The sequence below is a fragment of the Penicillium subrubescens genome, assembly GCF_028828155.1.
Source record: "Penicillium subrubescens strain IBT 31985 chromosome Unknown utg000002l_segment0_segment0, whole genome shotgun sequence".
NCBI classification, from domain to species: domain Eukaryota; kingdom Fungi; phylum Ascomycota; class Eurotiomycetes; order Eurotiales; family Aspergillaceae; genus Penicillium; species Penicillium subrubescens.
Window position 1 is genome coordinate 5318770 of NW_026643152.1, and position 15751 is coordinate 5334520.

General features: G+C 48.5%; 6 protein-coding genes across 6 annotated transcripts; 3 read left to right on the forward strand and 3 right to left on the reverse strand.

The window, feature by feature from the left end:
• Positions 1-241: 241 nt before the first annotated feature.
• On the forward strand, positions 242-1890 carry N7473_003260 (feruloyl esterase B-1; the record flags this gene model as incomplete). Its single annotated transcript, XM_057149200.1, has 2 exons — positions 242-599; positions 656-1890. The coding sequence occupies 2 exons, from the start codon at positions 242-244 to the stop codon at positions 1888-1890; spliced, it is 1593 nt and encodes a 530-aa protein (XP_057012854.1).
• Positions 1891-5152: 3262 nt separating this feature from the next.
• N7473_003261 (uncharacterized protein) lies at positions 5153-6085 on the forward strand (the record flags this gene model as incomplete). The annotated part of the gene is made up of 1 exon (XM_057149201.1): positions 5153-6085. One exon carries the CDS (start codon positions 5153-5155, stop codon positions 6083-6085), a length of 933 nt encoding a protein of 310 aa, XP_057012855.1.
• A 1514-nt stretch (positions 6086-7599) lies between these two features.
• On the reverse strand, positions 7600-8273 carry N7473_003262 (beta-class carbonic anhydrase; the record flags this gene model as incomplete). Its single annotated transcript, XM_057149202.1, has 4 exons — positions 7600-7830; positions 7886-8025; positions 8093-8130; positions 8188-8273. 4 exons carry the CDS (start codon positions 8271-8273, stop codon positions 7600-7602), a joined length of 495 nt encoding a protein of 164 aa, XP_057012856.1.
• A 487-nt stretch (positions 8274-8760) lies between these two features.
• Positions 8761-10234, reverse strand: N7473_003263 (putative aminotransferase family protein (LolT); the record flags this gene model as incomplete). The annotated part of the gene is made up of 3 exons (XM_057149203.1): positions 8761-9445; positions 9497-10088; positions 10153-10234. 3 exons carry the CDS (start codon positions 10232-10234, stop codon positions 8761-8763), a joined length of 1359 nt encoding a protein of 452 aa, XP_057012857.1.
• A 1239-nt stretch (positions 10235-11473) lies between these two features.
• Positions 11474-11768, forward strand: N7473_003264 (uncharacterized protein; the record flags this gene model as incomplete). Its single annotated transcript, XM_057149204.1, has 2 exons — positions 11474-11547; positions 11576-11768. 2 exons carry the CDS (start codon positions 11474-11476, stop codon positions 11766-11768), a joined length of 267 nt encoding a protein of 88 aa, XP_057012858.1.
• A 635-nt stretch (positions 11769-12403) lies between these two features.
• Positions 12404-14707, reverse strand: N7473_003265 (threonine/serine exporter family protein; the record flags this gene model as incomplete). Its single annotated transcript, XM_057149205.1, has 1 exon — positions 12404-14707. The coding sequence occupies one exon, from the start codon at positions 14705-14707 to the stop codon at positions 12404-12406; it is 2304 nt and encodes a 767-aa protein (XP_057012859.1).
• Positions 14708-15751: the final 1044 nt, after the last annotated feature.

A 15751-nucleotide genomic window follows, 5' to 3' on the forward strand; every position in this document is an offset into this window, starting at 1 on the left:
ACATTGAAGAGCGGGGAATCCGTGCTAAGCATCACAACGCGGGGGCTCATGTTGTTTATATGATACTAGTACGGTCACCAATTGTATTTGACCATGCTCGTTGCGTTAAATGAGGTCAAGATTTAATTTAGTATTCGATACACACGGTGTATATATTGTTGGTGCAGCGTCGTTTAATTTTGGATCTTCCAAATCATCTTAGGTCTCACAGCAACTTGGGATTATCTATCACTTTGCTGATATGCGGTTTTCGCTGCTCCTCGCAGGGCTCGCCATTTCGGCGAGTGCTTATGCCCATGGAGATGTGGACAAAAGAAGTTCCTTCAAGGCAAAGTGCGAGTCCTTTGCACACACAATTAAGGTTGCAGATGCCACAATTCATAGCGTGACCCATATACCGGTCGGAACGAACATCTCCATGTCCAATGTTCCTGCCGTCTGCGGTTCAAACGCGGATAGCACAAGCAGCACATTCGAATTCTGCCGAATCGAGCTCAATGTCACGACTTCGCAAAAAAGTCAGATCTTCATGGAGGCGTGGCTGCCTAGCAACTACTCTGGTCGATTTTTGAGTACAGGAAATGGAGGCCTCGGTGGCTGTATGTTTCTACCCGTTCACATTTTCAAGCATTGGAACTCACATCTAATTTCTTAGGCATTCAATACTCTGACATGGTCTACGCCGCGCAATACGGATTCGCTACTGTGGGCACCAACAATGGCCATTTCGGCGATACCGGTGTCTACTTCTACCACAACACTGAAGTTCTCCAGGATTATGCTTACCGTGCTATCCACACCGGAGTTGTTGTTGGAAAGAAACTCACTAAACAATTCTACACCCAGGGTTATGATAAATCATACTATCTGGGCTGCTCGACTGGCGGCCGTGAGGGCTGGAAGTCTATTCAGAAGTTCCCCAATGACTTTGATGGCGTGGTGGCTGGTTCACCAGCATTCAACCTGATCAATCTTATCAACTGGGGTGCTCGATTCTTCCCGACCACCGGCGATTCCAGCGCAGCCACCTTCGTGACGGACGCTCAGTGGATTACCATTCACAATGAGATTCTCCGACAGTGTGATGATCTGGATGGTGCCGCAGATGGTATCATCGAGGATCCTGATCTTTGCCAGCCTGTTTTTGAGACATTGCTATGCAACTCGACCGCAAATGCTGGCTCCAGCTCGTGTCTTACGGGTACACAGTTGAAGACCGTCAATACTATTTTCAGTCCTCTATACGGCAACGATGACACCCTTCTGTACCCTCGGATGCAACCTGGATCGGAGCTGACGGCGGCGTACGTTTACTATAACGGCAAGCCATTCAACTACGCGGAGGATTGGTTCCGCTATGTCGTTTACAGCAATCCCGCTTGGGACCCTGCATCCTGGACTGTGAATGACGCTGTTATCGCGAATAAGCAAGATCCATATGAGGTCTCGACTTTCCAAGGCGACCTCTCTGCCTTCCAGAAGAAGGGCAAGGTCCTTCATTATCACGGCATGGAGGACCCGATCATCTCGTCTGACAGCTCGAAGATGTACTACAAGCACGTTGCTGATACCATGAACCTCAGTCCATCGGAGCTGGATGACTTTTACCGCTTCTTCACAATCAGTGGAATGGGTCACTGTGGGACCGGTGATGGTGCCGGGTCAATTGGTCAAGGTGTAGGTACATTTGCAGGAAATGATCCAGAGGACAACGTTCTCCTTGCGATGGTGCAATGGGTAGAAAAGGGTATCGCACCAGAATTTGTACGTGGTACCAAGTTCAACGGTACAGAGGTGGAATATCGTCGCAAGCACTGCAAATACCCGAAGCGCAACAAGTACGTTGGTCCAGGCAGTTACGAGGATGAAAATGCTTGGAAGTGTGTTTGATTCTCCCATTTCGTGTTGTTACAGTCATAAGACAACCCGAAAATACACGGTTCAGATTCAGCTTTCTTCTGTCAAGGAATTTGATGGTCAAATCTTTCTATCTTCTGCGGTTAGATTTTTTTACTGTACACCGTCTTCTATATTAAGAAAAAACATAGATTAGTTTTTCGAAGCTATACGCCCGTTCTCTACATACCTGTCATTACATGAAACTCTATTCACGCCTACCCTCTATACCCATATCAGATTGGAAGGATCTATATGCACCTGGCAGCCCTATGGCCCTGTACTCGTGTGAGTCAGAGAAAAGCAAATTACACAGGTGTGCTATGACTCTCTTGGTGATCACCTGATTGAAGATGTGTGGCTAAGGGGTTCTAGATTGAAACATTCTTATGGATGTTTCCATGCCAAGGCCTCTTTTGCCTTTGAATTGGGTAGCCCTATGGTTCCTATCGATCAGAAAAGTTTATACCATCCTGATAGTGTCTCACTGGAGCAAGCTCCCCTTGAGCTCCAAGCCGGATCCAGCTCGCGTTGTGCTTTTGGTGAACTTCAAAGTCGAAGCTTCTATACCTCAAAGTGACTCGAGTATAATATAGTTAATGAGGGGGTAATTCCCTGTAACTCTGCTATGGCTACGTGTCACACGAATTTAGGGGAATGAAGCTCGGCAGATAAATCTCAATTTCATGATCAAATTCAAAGCCAGACCGCTATTAATTACCTTGTCAGCGGCAACTTCTCTGTCTCAGAGCTTATTTTTGGAGGTTTGACCCGGCTCTCTTCCTAAACGTGGGCGAATATGAGTGTTTTTCTGGTCGCTATAATAACCTTATTTGTACGATTCTAGTAGTGACCTGATGTTAACGACTGGAACTTTGGTCTATAGTACCGACGATGGCGTGAATGGCTGGAAGTTCTAGCCAATGCAGGATACCATGATAAACCTAACACAAAGTGTCAAATCAATCTAGATCATCATAAGGTATGCCAGGCCTCATTATGCTGTAGAGGCCAACAGTGCTGAGTAGGTCACTATCGGGGGCCATCAAGTATAAATTAACCCTGAACTCCCCTCCATCACATCTCATTATCGCTTACATCAGAGTAACACCGTCAAGCGCACAAGTTATGCTTTCCTCTCGGTCGTTTTGAACTGATGGCTCTTTGGTATTGATTGATGCTGATTCTGACCAGTCCAGAGACAGACATCTCATTCCATCATGCATTTGCCGTCGCTACTTCTATCAGCTATTTGTGCCCTAGCTGCTGCGGCCCCCCAGCAATCCGGAGGCAAGCCAATAGCATGTAACACTGTGCAGCCTGTGTATGAGTGCTACTACAGCCAGTGCTCCTATCCTCAGGCATGCTATGATCAATGCTATCAAGCACTTGTCACTTGTTATAATGGCACTTCTACGCAGAGTTGTTATAATGACTACAATCTTTGCCAAAACAAGTGCACCGCTGACAGCCCATGTCGTCAATGCTGCAATCAGGCCGGCATCAGCAAATGTCATACCAAGGATGCAGCCACATGCTGCGCAGCTGCATATGGACAATGAACTTTTCATAATGTGATTTGAATTCTGTTACTATGCTGTGGTCTACTACGCGACAAGTGGATTGGAAAGCAATTAATGAATCAATATCCCGGCGGCATCTCTAAGTGTTGTGACACAACAATGTGTGGCTACGAAAAAGTGACTTGATGTGGTTTTGTCATGACTTGAGACTTAGTTTGAATTTACAGTGCTTATGTGTCGTTACTGACCCCACTTCAATTCCTCAGATGACTAGCTTTTTCCAAGATGCTTCCTCTGGAAAATCAGCGGTTAGGATTTCTCTTGATCTCCACTGTCGATGTTCCTCACTAGGCCCGCACGCGGCTAAATAATCAGCGTAGTATTCACATCGCATATCGCGGATAACCTTTGCTCCTCAACAATTCTCTGCGACATCGAAACTATACATACCTATTTGAGGTTTCTTTTCATGTGGCAGATATTCATATCGAGGGCCGTATACTTATTCGCCTTTAAAGATTAACAGGAGAATTCCTTTTTCCATAGATCAAACGAAGTTCCAGACATTTGATGTGAGCGTCGAGATTCTAAGAGTATCTATTCCAAGGGGTCTTGACAGGTGGATACAAGAAAGGGAAATATTCCTCCCAGAGGCCGATCAGCGCCTGTCACAGAATAAATGACGGGTAAAATTGAGAATGTCACCCATGGAGCATTTTTGATCTAGTGGTCATTTGGCCCCCAAAGTCTTTGTTAGCTCCTATTTAGGCCAGAAAGGAGCTGGATCTCACATGGAGTCGGTCGTCAACTGTTTTCCGGGGATTCAACGGCCCTCTCCAAGTTAGCTACTGTACGAAGCACAAGAATCGGGACCAAAAGGCGTGGGAAAAAAAAGGTGAAAATGCGATGCCTCAATCTCCAGTAATTGGTTGAGGCTCTTCCTGCAAGGCGTTCCACTTGCCAGTTGGTCCTGGGTCTGCGGGGCGGCTAGGAGCAGGGGCGTCGGCCCCGCGCGATGCAGTCCACTCAGAACCAGGCGTGTGGTCGCTTTTCACCTGCTTACTGTGGATACGAGCCATCTGAATTGGCTAGCGAGGTTTAAGAAGCGCAAGATAAACCTGACGAAAGTGGTTCACGAACATGAGTTCCGACTCCGTTCCTTTTATCCACATACTCGAGGTATTTTGAGTTTTAGGAAGCTGACTTGTTTGAGTGTCCTTTGGGCGAAACTCTAGATAATATGGTCTCCGAATTCATTGCCAAAATATAAACCTCCATACTGAGATAATGTTATTGTCTTAGTCTGTTGAAAAAAGAATATTTTTGCCTTTCATTGTTCTTCTCAATGACTCATGTAACTTTGCATCCAATTTTGTATTGGAGTATATAAGCTATTCCTAAGACGGTAATAATGAATTCTGAGCGCGTATTGGACCCCAAAAAAACACGCTAGAGGCCCCCAAATTCACCACGATACCACCCTACCCCGGGGTAGAATGGTCAATGCCACGGGTACATACAGCTATTCTATATATGTAGTAGTACAGTATGAATAAATCTGTCTCCACTACTTAGCACGTGATATTAAAAATCGACAAGGTTTGTTGCCCCTTTCTGTCTAGTTATAAAGAGACAGGATCCTTCTTATAAGTGACCGCTCCTGCAGAAAGATCAATACTTCTCCCAGGTTCGGACACGTTCATTTGATTATTTCCTTACCCACACTCGCTACCATGAAGATCGCTACTTTCTGGGCCTCCTTCGCCCTATTAGTTCCACGGGCCATAGCGATATCTGCTACGTCCACTACGTCGGCTACGTCTACCGCCGCGGCAGCAACCTGTACAGCTTCCCTCATCGCTAGTCTCTGCCACTACACGGATCCTGGCCCAGAATTTGCCGTCGCCATCGAAAGCAGGGCCTCATGCTGGGACTACTGTAACGCCCACCCTCCCTGCAACTTTGTTATCTTCAATGCCGGCAACCCTTACCTGGGCACCGGTACCTGCTGGCTGTACCCGGGTGAAACCTACGATCCGAGCAAAGGTAGCTCAAGTTGCACCGAACCCAACGGCGATCTGTCTGTCTACAGCAAGCCCGTGTGTTCTGGCGGGAGCGCAACCACCACTGCTGGCGGCTGCGCCGCCACCGCGACTCCCTCTGCTATTGCCTCGGTCTGCGGGTACCCGCCGCCTGATGACGACTGCTTTTACGATTGCACTGCTAGTTTGGGTGCACCGGACTGCTTGAGTCAGTGTGCAAAGGCCGATTCCTGCAGCTACGTCGTCTTTAATTCGCATAATCCAAGTGACTCACCATATGCCTCGGGCACTTGTTGGATGTATCCGAACGGCACGTTCAACGCTGGGTCTGCGACCACTTGTAGTGGCGCTCCTGATCAGTTCGTGTATAAGAACTTGTGTCCCAAGCCATTGACTTCGTCGTCCTCCCATTCATCATCTGCTTTGGGCTCTACTGGCACTGGAACTGCAGGAACTATTCCGGGCTCAACTGCCAGTACTACTACGGGTTCCAACGGCACTGCAACCGCCGCAGGCAACGCTACGGGCTCAACTACTACCAACAAGAATTCTGCGCCTGGCGGCCTCTCGCTCCCTAATCCGTTCGCTGCAGGCGTGGCTTTATTAATATGGCTGGCCCTTTAATGATAATCTTATGTGTATTAATCTTTTTTCAACCAGTCAAGCTCATGGAAACGATATATCATCTGTTAATAGACTTCATATAAGGTCACTTCTCCTCGTATATCTTTCAGTATTATGGGAAGTATGTTAGGGTATTCAACCTATGCTCTGAAGAATGCACTAGGGTTCCGAATAGTACTAACTACATGATATTCTGAAAATCGGTGGTTGAAACGGCGTCAAGGTGAGGTTTTTATCCTAGTATGACGGACGGTCTTGCTAGGCAAATGAATTGGTTGATCTAAGCCTCCATTTTGATGATGGAGCGAATGTATCAGGCCCTCCGGCCTTTGGCCGGTTTGTTGTTTCTCCATCTCCTCTACTCCGCGTCCCCCATACGACTCTCACCCACTCGAGTCAGCTCATCTCTTTACCGTCCCCGGCATACTTCTCGCTCACTCTCCGTCCCAGATACGCGACTCACACTGACTCCAATACTCCTCGAGCCAGCATTATCAATAGATGGTGACAATACAATTTTGATGGGTAAGGTTTTCGCATCGGTTCCGTCGCGATACCGCAATGGCTGCGGCGATGACTTGAACTCAGGTTATACCCTCTCCCACCCGAATGTGTTTCCCACTGTGCACTCACTGATGAGGTTCCCTTTCAGCTTTGCCAAAATCGCTTCCGGGTTGGTCCCTGGCCGGTGTTCGCCGAGCGGCCCGGTTGGCTCTCGCATATTGGACCGTGTATAGGTATGCTAGACAGGAAAATGCGTGTTTGCGGAATGAGATAAGCTGACTACTCACGGTCTTTTATATGATTCGCAGCAAGAGGCTCGAATTGATCATTTCTGGCTTGGTATCTTAGGGATCCTTAAGCCATATGGCATTCAGGCTCCGCCATACGACTCTGATCAAGATCTTCACCAGATGGCCAGTTATTTCCTATGTGTCCCACCAGGACTCTGGGGAGGCCCTGAAACACAAACAAAACCGCCCCCAGAATTTGCGGTCATCACGGACTTCCATCTCAACCAGGCCGCTTGCCTGAAAATTGCACTCAATAGAATGTCGGACCGTATCAAGGCTGGTTATCTGTCTGCTTTACTACCTCGCTTCATCAGAGTTGGTGTGTTGATCTGCCTGTATCCAAATTGGTTCATTTTGCAGGGATTGAATTCTAGTTGCATATTAAAAACTGCCCTCATAAAGAGGAGAAAATTGATATCACAATGTTGTTATATAGGCATCCTGGAGTAACGCGTACGATGACGGAAATAAAGACAACTATGCTTGAAAGCAGACTAGCACGGCCATTTTTTCATCAACCGAATGACCAAGCAGATCTCTAGTAGAGCCTGGGGATTCGGGGATTTCTGCAGTGGCTCAAGTGGCGGTCCTCCGCAAACCGCACGATCTCCTTGATTACAAGCAAATAATGATCGGTCATAAAAATGTGATAGAATTGCAACAATCTTTATCCAGCCGCATAGCTTAAGATCAGTGGAGAACACCTAAACGATAGCCTCGCTAGCTACTTCCAATCTTGACAATCTTACCAGTCTCAACCTCATAGACATACCCGGTAATAGGCACATCCAGGACGAGAGGACTCTCCTTCAAAATCTGGATGTCATCCAAGACACTCTGCTTCAGATCACCAAAAGGCAAGAACGCAATATGATCGGCATTCTGCTTAAGCTCCGAGCGAATCTTTCCTCGGATCACATCGTCGGTGAAAGTAAGCATACCACAATCGGTCTGAATCGCTTGAGTCAGATTATATGCCCTCTTTCGAATGTTGAAGAATACATACGTGGTGCACGATGACAATTTCTCGGGTACCGAGAAGTTGCTGCGAGATTACGATGCTACGAAGCGCATCGCTAGCACGACCGCCTGCATTGCGAATGACATGGGCATCGCCCTCTTCGAGACCGAGGGCTCGGGCAGTGTCTAAAGGTATTATCAGTGGCTCCATCATAGATTGAATAAAGTATGAAGGGTCACTTCGAGCTCTTACCGAGGCGAGCATCCATGCAAGCCACTACAGCGACTTTTCTAATAGGACAGCCCAAGTCAGCTGCACTTCCTCATTCTCGAATGTGTTTTTCGTACCTCTGCGGCGGCAGTGCTAGATCCCCTTTAGTGAAGGAGGCGGCATAATTAGCATTAGCAGTTTCAAATTCGGCAGCGACAGACATGGTGGAGATATCCGTTTGGGAGTAATGGATATTGATCTACTTGAGGTACCTTGGGGACAGGAGACTATATATAAAAAGGTGGGGTTTCCCCCGCACTAAGGGTGTTCGTGAGGAGATGATGTGATCTTGGGTTAACCTGAGTCGTGATGGCGTGATGGAGCTGATCAATCTTTAGGCCAATAAAGAGGCTCGGTGCAATTTTGAGTTTTTAGTTTCATTTTCTATCTGGATGCTTGTTATCTGATTGAACGTTGTTTTGGATCATAGGAAACACAATTGATAACTCATAGGGTAGAAGTCTCATCATAGGGGATTATAGTGTTGAGAAAATCCCATGGTCAAAGGATTCGAGTGCCTCAAAGTAGGCTATCTTCCTCTAAGATTGTTTAGTTCGAACTGCATTAGTGTCGATTGATCATCCTCTGTGTATACAAAGAATATTTACATGGTATTCGCATACGCTAGGTTCTTTATTAAGAAGCGCCTGTTATAGCTTTGCGTACTCTTTCCCAGCAACCTTGTTGCACAAATCGCGAAGAATGCCCCCCAACCATTCAAAATCACTCTTTTCCAAGAAGATCTGAGCGCTCAAGCGTGTCCAAAGCCACGGACCGTGACGAAAGACCGGCACAAACGTATCATGCTTCTCCATGAGAGTCGTCTGGATCCAACCAAAGACGCGAGCAGCCTCTTGGGAATTAACAGTGACAAGTGCCCCGGGAACATTAGATCCATCATCAGCAACGCTAATGGGCAGGCGCACCGTTGTCATCATGCACTGGCGCATATTGCTCGTCTCTCCCGGCTTCAGATCCGGCTCCTGCATGACATCTGTTCCTAGAATCGCCGCAACTGCGTCAGCGGCTTCGTTGGCGAGTTTGGTACAGTATGAAATGATAGCATCTTCGCCACCGCAGACTTCCTGACGGAATCTCAGCGCGGCGGGAACGCAGAGATAGGCCGAGTCATCGCTGGTCGCGACGAATTCGAAAAGGTCCTCGAAGGGCGTCTTCGTCTTCACTGCATTTGCATCTTGAAGAACTGAGTCCCTCGTTGCAGGTGAGTCGGTTCCAGGAATAAAGCCCCAGGATGTAGGGAGAGTCGTGCGCAGCAGATGCTGATTGCGCTTGGGGACGTATAGAACCGCTGCGCTGCGAGGGGTGTATAGCCACCTAAGTATAGGGTTAATCACACTCTTAAAACAATTTACGTTGATATCTTACTTGTGGCAATTGGAGACGAAAAAGTCAGGCTGCAACTTTTCCATATCAAGATGGATATGCCCGATGCCGTGGGCACCGTCGATCACGCTTAATATCCCTTCTTCCCGACAGATAGCAGTGAATCGTTCAAATGGAAAGCGAACACCCGGGTTGCTAACGATAGTATCGAAAATCGCTGCGCGAACTGTGAGACCCTCTGCACGTGTCTTTTGGACAACGTGGCGGAATCGTCGCTCGAGTTCACTCTCAGCAATAGGATATTCGAAGAACACTTTCCGAGTCTGAAGGGCAGAGTGTTCCTGCAGCGAGACTAGGCCTTTCTCTACGGCACCGTAGACAGGCTCGAAATGCACGACAACATCACCTGCCTGGAAATTGAGGTTATATAACACAGTTGCGACACCAGTAGTTGCATTTTTGACAAAGACACATTCGTCTTTGGCCGCATTGAGAATCTTTGCGACACCGCCTCGTGCTTCATCCAGAAGCTTTGTATGCTGGACCCTGATATATGGATCAGGTCGCCGATCGGCGATGTCTAAGAAGGCGCGCTGGGCATCGCGAACAGCTGCAGGGTGTGCACCAAAAGAGCCTGGCAATTCAATGTTAGAGTCACAGCTTATACACTAGAATGAATCCCGGATGCCGATGCATACCATGATTGAGGTTCTTATAAGATGGGTCGAAAAGCCAATGCTTCAGCATCGGCTTGCCAAAAGGAGTCTGCAGAGAACCCATTATGCCGCAGAGACAGTTGATCGCTGTGCTGAGAAAGAGGGGTGAATTTCAAAAAGAAATATGAGACCTGGCCAAGAATGTTTCAAAGATTATATATCACCAGCAATTTCATCTGCAAATGACTCAGTCGACGTGAGTCTGGCAGTGTGGTTCTTGTATAAGTACTCCTGAGAGGGGTATGAACCTCCATGACGGGCGCCCCGGCAAGACTAAGGTAGATTGACTCACTTTCATCCGTGGAACCAATCAGTGCTTTGAATTTTACTTTTCAGATCCACAAAGTGCGACGCGAAGGGCGTGGAGGCCGAGCCCCACCCGCCAGATTTAGAAGGTATTTAAGCACCTTGGGAGGAAGGTTGATCAACATCAACTCTTCCAGCCTGTTAGCTGATTTTATAGTTGATTCATTTCTTCACATCGCATCGCATCGCATACAATGAGCTGCTCTAGAAGCAATTCATTCCAGTGTTTGAATACTCTTATTGATAAATTCCTTCCATACTTCCTGCATATGCCCAGCAGGGCGTAAGCCGACGATAACCGCATGAAAGCCAAGGCCTCGAGCTTCATACTATGCTTTCTAGTACTTCCAGCCCAAGATCTGTAGCATGCACATTGTGTTCAATTTGCAACAGGTCAAGGTAAATTGCAAATGAATTACAGACAGGCTGCACAGGCAGGCAGGCTATACACAACGTTATTTTCTCATCTTTGTTAGACACCGTGGAGAATCCTTCTTCTTCTACCATTCATGCCCTCCTAAATTGCATTCTTGAACCCCCTAACCTCAAGACCTGCTTTAGAGACCAATGGATTCTCTAGAATTGATTGAAGGAAAATCACGATTGCTCGAATTGCAATCTGTGCAGCCCTTCTACTTCCCGTCGTGGGGTACGATGTCAATGTGAGTCGATATATAGAATCCAAGTCTCGTATGCCACACACTGCAGCTACACGAACCATGTTCTTGCCAACCTTGCCGACTATTTAATACCGTAAAAGCCCCTCAACGTGGATAGGCGCGAGGGATTTGACTCCTCGCTCCTCAAGGCCCAAGCAGCCTTCAGGTCTAATGAGGCTTACATTAGTAGCATTGTTTTATCGCCCGTTGAGGGGCCAGGTCGAATTGGTTTAGCTCCCTTTTAATCACCAGGTACGTACCCCTCCAGTGCAGATCATAATCTGACTTGCATTCATCACCTTCACGCGTTCATCTATACAAACAAACAATTAATCATCATGGACGATCCACAGATCGCTCCCTTCTTGAAGAACTCACCTTCCGATGCAGCGTTGGAACTCCACCAACCAGAGTAACAGCCTACAGCTAATGCCTTCTAGGCCCGATACTCCAAAACTCACACTCTCGCTTGAGCTACAAGGACTCACTGAGTCCAAGATCGCCAAACGAAAATCCAACAGCGGCCTCATCTTCCGTATCCATCGGGGTACAGAGGGCCACGACCAGCCTTGCTCTTTCTACTGGTCTGACACCGTGGATGCTTGGGGTTCCACCGGCTTACTGCTTCTGTGACATAACGGCAGTGGCCAACTTAAAAGAGTGAATATTCCGTCTGAGCCATGGCGGGTGCATGATCCGACAGAGCCTCGGATTGCGAGGAACGCCCAAGGCCTGTTTGAGCTGTCACCCGGTGAAAGCACGTGGTTTTTTGCAGGGATACCAGAAATTTGGTCAGACGCTATGGTATCGGGCTACAAGTACGAATTGTTATGGCCTGGGGGCGAGATTCACTGGTGGGGATGGGGGCGCATCGAAGAGAATGAGAAGAAGGGCAGGTCGTGTGATATTATTCCTTGTGCTATTCTTTCGGGCACGCCTCGTGTGTCGTTTACAGTGGTTGAAGAATCGTTTAGCAGATACTTGCTATGATGTCAATAGAATTTTCGTTCTGGTTATACCAACCTGTTTCTTTAATAGGCTCCTCATGAATAACTATGCTTCACGTTGGGACTTTAGCATTCCTGTTCTTAGTACATGTTATGCTGGAAGTACACACTCGTGATCAGAGGACATCAAGTCACGGTATAACGTGTGAACATGCAAAATACTATCGAAAGATGTTGATGATATGACAGTGGCATATATGCAGATGCAAATGAATATGTACAAAGACAGCACGGACTCCCAAGTCTCTCTCTACCCCCTCGCTACAAGCTAAAGATCCCACTCCTCTTTTTCCCATGAGGATACACAATCAACGCACTCACAAACAACCCAACCGAGATTCCAATCGCGGTCTGAATCATTCCATACCCAAGCCCCAACAAACTGCTACTACTCGACCCACTAGTAGTGCTGTTGATATCACCGTTCTTAACAGCCTCAGCATACTCCAATCCACTCAAAATGGACCCAGAACTCGCCAACCCAGACGGCACCAACGTAAAAATACCCGGGATAATCGCCGCAGCTGCATGACCGTGCCAAATGCGCGAGTACAAATTCGCCAGAAGACCAATTGTAAACGCACCGACGGTATTCGCGACTTGATTTGAGCCGAGCTTTTTCGTGGAGAAGTAATTCGTGACGTACCCGCACACGCCCATGATAACGGTGACGGGGAGTTGTTTTGGTTTAGCTTGATTGATGAGGGCGGCGAAGAGACAGAATAGTGCGACGAAGGGGAAGTGTTGGATGTATTCGTTGCCCCAGGTGGATGTGGCGTTTGGGCAGGTTGATTCGGTGGTAGCGTTGTCGTCCATGAGTCCGTAGATGGTTGTGCCGACTGTGACGCCGTAGCCGAGGAATAGGGAATAGATCAGAGTATAGACCATTCGGATGGAACCTGCGTTCATTTGGTGGCTTTGGAGTTCAAGGGATGAGGAGAGAACGGCGAAGCCTGGGAGGATCATGGCGATGGAGGATTCGGCCATTGCGGCGAAACAGAAGACGCGTTCGCCGTTGTGGGTGATGCTGCCGAAGGCGCGAGCGAGGAAGGATGTGAGAATTGCGGCGGAAACTTCGAGCACATTCGAGTATGTCGCTGAAGATGGGGCGAGAACGTGTTGCATGAAGCCGACTAGACAGCCTAGCACGAAGATGATAGGGAGGTCGATAGGTCGTGCGGAGAATGAATAGGGTCCCACAGTGACGCTGGCTAGACCCGTAAGAAGAATGAGCATCCAGCGGTTGTAGCGAGGTTTGCGTTGCATGATCGTATCGAGCTGGCTGGTCGCGTCGTCAACGCTGATAACGTCATGCACCACGTTTTTGTACACGTTATGCGTCTCAGCAAGCCGCGATAGATCCAGGCCCTGCACCACGCGGATAATCTTCACCTCGGCGGTACGGGTCAACGGGTCATCGAATGACATGAACATGCATCCTGGAATGTACAGAAACTGCGCCTTGACTTCGAGCACGTTGGAAGTCATCATCATGTATTCCTCGAGACGGTGGGTTGGTGCGCCATATTTCATCAGCGCTCGACACAGCTGCATAATGTACTGCTGGCGGGCAAGCAGTGCAGCGATGTGTACGGTCAATTTGACATCCTTAGCACTCTTGCGCTTCTGCTTGCGTCGTTCTTTAGCGCTCATGGGTGCGGGGCCTTGGGCACCAGGAACACCCACTCGGCTCATGTCCATAGAAGCTTGGATGAGAGAAGAGGTGTAATGGTGCTTCGATGGCCTAGCGCTCACATTCTCCCTGCTGTTGTTGCCGCTCTTGTACCACTTGACCTTTTCCTTCTTGCCGCCCATAGGAGTCGCCGTTCCAGACGCAGTTCCCACACCCGGGCCCATTGGCGTAGCAGTGCCCGGTGAGCCCATGCCCGTGCCTGGAGTTTTAGCAGGCAGTGTCTCGATTTCGGGATCCGAAGCTGCCGCAGTCGTGGCGACGCTCATTCTACTTGCCGTCTCCATGTTGTTGGCATAAACCCGTAGCAGATGCGACAGTAGACCCCCGTTGAGAGGTGTCGATGCTCCGCTATCACCGGGAGTCATCGCACCGGGAGTTGTGGCGCCAGAGAGCGGCTCCGTTTCACGACGCGGGCCACTACTTGGATGTCTCCGATGCTGATGCTGATGAATACCCAGCTGCCTCAACAATTGCTGAGCCTGAGAATTGTGATCGGTCCCCATGAGTCTCTCCTCCTCGTCTGCGGCCGTGCGCGCCTCATAGCTCCTGATATCGTCGGTTGCACCATAGTATTCTGGCGAGAAACTCGCATCCAGACCATCAGCCTCGCGCTCATGCGGCCGGCCTAGCGCTTCGGCTATCGTGCCTGCGCGCTGGCGGATGCGCTGACTGACCGTTTTCCATCGCTGGGGGATGGATGGGGCACTGGATTGCTCGCTGACCTTGTCGTGTGGGTCTACCTGGGAACTCCCCGTCTGCCCTTCTTCCTTGTGGGAGAGAGGTTCATGTTCCTCGTCGGCCCTCGCATCTAAAGAACTTGAGCCGGAGGGGAGATTAGGGGTCTCCGGGTTCTTTTCATCGGAGTAGGACATTATTCAGGAAAAACCACGGTAGTTTCAAGACCTGCCGGAACCAACCGGATATGTCGGAAGTGAAATGTATCAAACTGTTCTTTGCGGTCGAGGATTCGCAGTGGTGGTTCAGCAATCGTTTGCTTCAAGGGAGAACGTTTGTCGAAGAAATAGATGGAGTCTCTGATGGCGAGCAGAACCCCACAACTAATGACACTTCATACTTTTTCTGGGGGAAAGAAGAAGAAGAAAAGAAAGAGACAATAGAAATAGCCGATGGAGAGGGGACGTAACGCCTCGAATTAGCCAAAGGGAAATTAGAGAGAAGCCCGGACTAGCGTGACTCTATTGACCCACGTTGCTATGTGGGTTGAAGTCATAGCCTGATGGCGAGACCAGAACGGGGGCATATAATATGGGATGGCCGCGTCAGAAGTTAGAACTCCTTTTTTTGGCTTGAAAATTTTTCTCCACTCCTCCCCGCCGGATGGCAATTCTGTCGGGAGTCGGAAGTGGTCCCGTTGCTACGAACGTGTCAAACGGGCCGGGCATGGCAATAATCTAGGATGATCAGGGTTCGTACCTGCGGGGTGAACCATGGGCCCATTGTCAAGGATCAGGAACGCGAAACTGGACAATGAACACATAAAGGAGTCATCGGATCATACGGAATATAGTATGCACGGGATGGCATGAAACGGGTGCACGATGCTTGTCATAAAACTGGAGAAACAAGGTTCCCCGACAGCCACTAAACGGCGCTAGCGCTAATTCTCTGTCGCCGAGTTCCTGAGGGCCTAGGGTCTCTAGACGAACCGGAAAATTAGAGGGAAGTACGGAGACAGGTACAAGAACGAAACTACAGTACTATGTACTACTCTATAGAACCGCACTGCTACAAAGTTATAACTCAAGTAGTCCATAATTATCAAATGCAAAGTGAATAACACTGTTCGGCGGGTTCTATATACACTTCCATCCCTAGTCCTTGCGTACTCTTGCCTAAACTAGTCAATAAATCCCGCTCTTTAATTACAAGCTCCTAGATTAAAATTACGGCAGTGC